At 38.7% G+C, this 4,173-nt stretch overlaps 1 protein-coding gene across 1 annotated transcript; it reads right to left on the bottom strand.

The window, feature by feature from the left end:
• Positions 1 to 317: 317 nt before the first annotated feature.
• LOC113238419 lies at positions 318 to 2,939 on the bottom strand. The gene has a single exon (XM_026475247.1). It carries the CDS (start codon positions 1,809 to 1,811, stop codon positions 579 to 581), a length of 1,233 nt encoding a protein of 410 aa, XP_026331032.1. The 5' UTR covers positions 1,812 to 2,939; the 3' UTR covers positions 318 to 578.
• Positions 2,940 to 4,173: the final 1,234 nt, after the last annotated feature.

A 4,173-nucleotide genomic window follows, 5' to 3' on the forward strand; every position in this document is an offset into this window, starting at 1 on the left:
ATAATGAACTTGGCCCAACGTCTGTCGCTCCGAAGTTACCTATAAATACCTCGCTGAACTCAAAGTAGACGTAGTCTCATTTGACATCGCTCAACGCCAACAAGTTCAAAAATGGCCATTAAAGTAATATTTCAAGCATTTTGTGACATTGAATTCGCTTTTCAATCTTATCCATCAATTTCACTCGCTGCTCATTTGTCAATTTTATTTTATCGTCGTATTACTATTTTTATGCCCTTTCAGGGCGTAAAATTTAAGCGTTGTCAAAAATGTTGTCAGTAATAAAATTCAAAACGACTGTTTAGGCAAGAAGTGGCTGGATGAATTTCTCAATTAAAATATCCTGAATTGTAGTTGCAGACGTTTATTCTCGATATACATTTAGGAAGTACAAACTGACACGTGTTCGTCGCTGGTTTAACAGAAGAGAAGTTTTTTATAAATACCACCACTATTGTCAATAAAAATTATGGAGAAACTATAGGAGCAATCACAAGTGAAAATGTGATTGCTGTAACAATCACTGTAGGCGCTTTAAGGCCTAAACATCCTGCCCTCCGTTGAAGGATCCAAATCCTTCAACTCTGTAGCTGGTCAGACGAAGGCAGACGGCACAATCGAACTAAAGGACGACGCATATAGCCCTTTGTAGTGTAGACTTCAGCAACTCTGGAGACACCGTCCGGTCCAGGGAATAATTGTGTGACTCTTCCCATGCGCCAATTGAGTGGCGGATTGTTCTCCTCCTGAATCAGTACTAAATCTCCAACGTTGAGTGTTACTTTAGATGTTTTCCATTTAGTCCTCTGCTGCAATTCGCTAATGTATTCTCGTTGCCATCGTCTCCAAAAATGCTGGCGTATTTGCTCTAGACGGGCGTAGCGATTTAGTGAAGTCTCCTTGAGGTCTTCTAGTGAAGAGGCAGGCAGAGCGCTCAAAGGTCTTCCTATTAAAAAGTGCCCAGGGGACAAGGAAAGGAGATCATCTGGTGAGGAGGACATAGGACAAAGGGGTCGGCTATTTAATATTGCCTCCACTTGTGCCATTAATGTACTAAACTCTTCGAACGTAAGATGAGTATTACCCATTACGCGTTTAATGTGATATTTTGCGGATTTAACCCCGGCCTCCCATATTCCACCAAAATGCGGAGCGTAAACCGGTATAAACTTAAAGTTAATTCCCTCTTGAGCGGCGAACTCAGATAGAGATTTATTTTGTTGATTTAAAAAATTTGATAACTCTTTTGCAGCTGCCACAAAATTTCGGCCATTATCAGAAAACACTTCCGCTGGCTTGCCGCGACGCGCAACAAATCTACGAAACGTCATTATATATGATTCCTTGGAAAGGTCTGAAACTGCCTCCAAATGCACGCATTTAAAGCGTAAACAAATAAAAACACATAAATAGCATTTTACTAACTTTGCACCTCGACCTTTACGGTTCATTATATAAAAAGGACCAGCATAGTCGACTCCAACTGATTTAAATGGAAAGTCTACTGATATACGATTTGTTGGTAAATCTCCCATTTTAGGTAAGAGTGTTTCACCGCGTACACGAGCGCAAGTTTCACAATGCTTCACGACACTCCTGGCAAGTTTTCTGCCATTAATAGGCCAAACAGTTTCTCTGAGCGTAGCTAGCAACAATTGAGGACCAGCATGGAAATTTCTAATATGTTCGCGCACAAACAATAATCTTGTCAAATAGTGAGAAGAACCAAGCAATATAGGGTGCTTCTTTTCAAATGAATAATTAGATGAATTGATTCGTCCACCAACTCTAATTAGAGAATTTTCATCCATAAATGGTGACAAAGATAAAATATTAGATTTACTATTCAACGGTTTTTTTACTCTTTAACTTATCATATTCTGTTTTAAAACTTTCAAGTTGTATGAGTTTACAAATTAATTGAAATGCATTGTCATATTCTTTGGGCTTCAAAAATGATTGAAATTTGTTGTGTTTATTTTTGGGATTTGAGTTGTGCAAAAAGCGTAAAAGAAAAGCTAACACTCTTTGTGCTGCTGTAAAGGTTGAAAATCGTTTAAAATCAATTAGTGCGTCTTCTACTGTAAAAACAAGTAGTGCTTTGGTTTCAGGTAAATTTTCGATGTTTGTATTATTAGTCAACTGTGGCCAATTTGACTCATTTTGAGATAAGTAAGTTGGACCAAACCACCACAAGTCCATATTAAAAAGTTGACTACCGTTAACACCGCGAGAGATTAAATCAGCGGGATTGCACTTAGTTGGAACATAGCGCCAAGATCTGGGATTAGTCAATTCTAGAATTTCACTTACCCTGTTAGCAACAAATTGTTTTAATTTGTTGGGATTACTGCTAATCCATGCCAACACCACACTTGAGTCGCACCAATGAAAAATACGAGTAGGAGTGATTCTAAAAGACTTAAGGACACTCACACACAGCCGAGCGGCCAGAAGTGCGGCGCACAGCTCTAAGCGGGGTATTGTGCATGGCTTTAAAGGTGCAACCTTTGACTTGGAGCACAGTAATTTTACAGTAATATTGTTGTCACTACTAATTGATCGTAAGTAAATAGAAGCACCGTAAGCGACTTGAGATGCATCACTAAATGTGTGTAATTCTATTAATGTTGGAGAATCACACAGAACCCTGCGCGATATTTGCAGGTTTGCAAGTAAATGTAAGTTACTGGATATTTCGCACCATTTCTCTTTGATATCGGAAGAGACTGGTTCGTCCCATCCAATACCCTGTAGCCATAATTTTTGTAAAAGCATTTTAGCTTGAATGATACAAGGGCTTAGTAGACCCAGGGGATCGTAAATTCGAAATGAATGAGAAAGTATGACTCTTTTAGTGATAACATCAAACTCACGTGGGATTTTAATAGGGAAGTTAAAGGTATCCTGAGAAGGATCCCAGCCCAGACCAAGAGTGCTTGTAGATTCACTCAATATTAATTTATCTTTTGAGCTCCTATCCGAAGATTCAAAAAGTGATTTGGAATTGGTTTTGAATTTACGTAATGGAAAACAGGCTGAATTAAGTGCATTAGTAACGGAATTTAAAATATATTGCAAATTAATTTCATCATCACAACCGGTAATCAGATCGTCAACCAGAAAATCCTGCTGTATTATAGTTTTGATTGATTCATCATCGCATTCTTCTCCTACTTGCCAAAGACATCTGGTACTCAAGTAACTAGCACTTGCGGTTCCGTAAGTGATAGTATTGAGACGCAGCGTTTCGATGGGATGATGCTCATCTTCTCTCCATAAGATCAATTGCAAATTTGCGTCTTCTTTGTGAAGATTAACTTGACGGTACATTTTAGCGATGTCGCCGGTCAAGAGAAATTTGTGTTGTCTTGCTCGGATCAGTATGGAGAAGAGAGACTGTTGTATGTTGGGGCCTACCAACAAAATATCATTGAGGGAGTATCCAGAAGTAGTGAGACCGGAGCCGTCGTACACTACTCGAACCTTTGTAGACTCACTCTCCTCTTTAAAAACGGCGTGGTGACATAAAAAATACGATGGTACAGGAATTCGAACAGGTGATTTGGACAAATGACCCATATCGTGATATTCACGAATGAAGTCGACGTATTGTTTTTTTAATTCAGAGTTTTTTCTAAATCTCTTTTCTAGATTTAGAAGTCTTTTTTTAGCACGAAAATAAGAGTCTCCGAGGCAGTCTGGACTATCCTTTAGAGGTAGCCTCACGCAAAACCTGCCATCAGGAGAACGACTTGTAGTCATTTTGAAATGTTTTTCACAAGCAATGTCGTTCGAGCTGAGAACTGTCTTTAGCGGAAGTTCTTCGAGCTCCCAGAATTTAGTCATAATGTCATCAACTTTGGATGTTGAATTAGTTGTTAAAGTATGATTACAATGGATTTCATTGGTAGGGACTGAATTTGTAGGGCCTGCTACAATCCAGCCGAATTTGGAACTTCGTAACTTTAGATTATTAGATGGTCCCAGGGACCTTTGTTCACAACCAAGTATGTCCCAAAATATATCTGCGCCTATTAAAATATCAATTGGTGCAGGTTGATCAAAATGTGGATCAGCCAGTATTATGGATTTTGGAATTTCCAAATGTTTTATATTAACAGGTGTTTTTGGTAACATTCCTGTCAATTCTTCAAGGACATAAAAAGATAA

The sequence above is a fragment of the Hyposmocoma kahamanoa genome, unplaced genomic scaffold, assembly GCF_003589595.1.
Source record: "Hyposmocoma kahamanoa isolate Upper Pololo Valley unplaced genomic scaffold, ASM358959v1 95619, whole genome shotgun sequence".
In the NCBI taxonomy this organism is placed as follows: domain Eukaryota; kingdom Metazoa; phylum Arthropoda; class Insecta; order Lepidoptera; family Cosmopterigidae; genus Hyposmocoma; species Hyposmocoma kahamanoa.

Excerpts from the sequence above, each read along its gene's own strand:
- LOC113238419 (XM_026475247.1), bottom strand. The coding sequence starts at position 1,811 with ATGGATGAAAATTCTCTAATTAGAGTTGGTGGACGAATCAATTCATCT.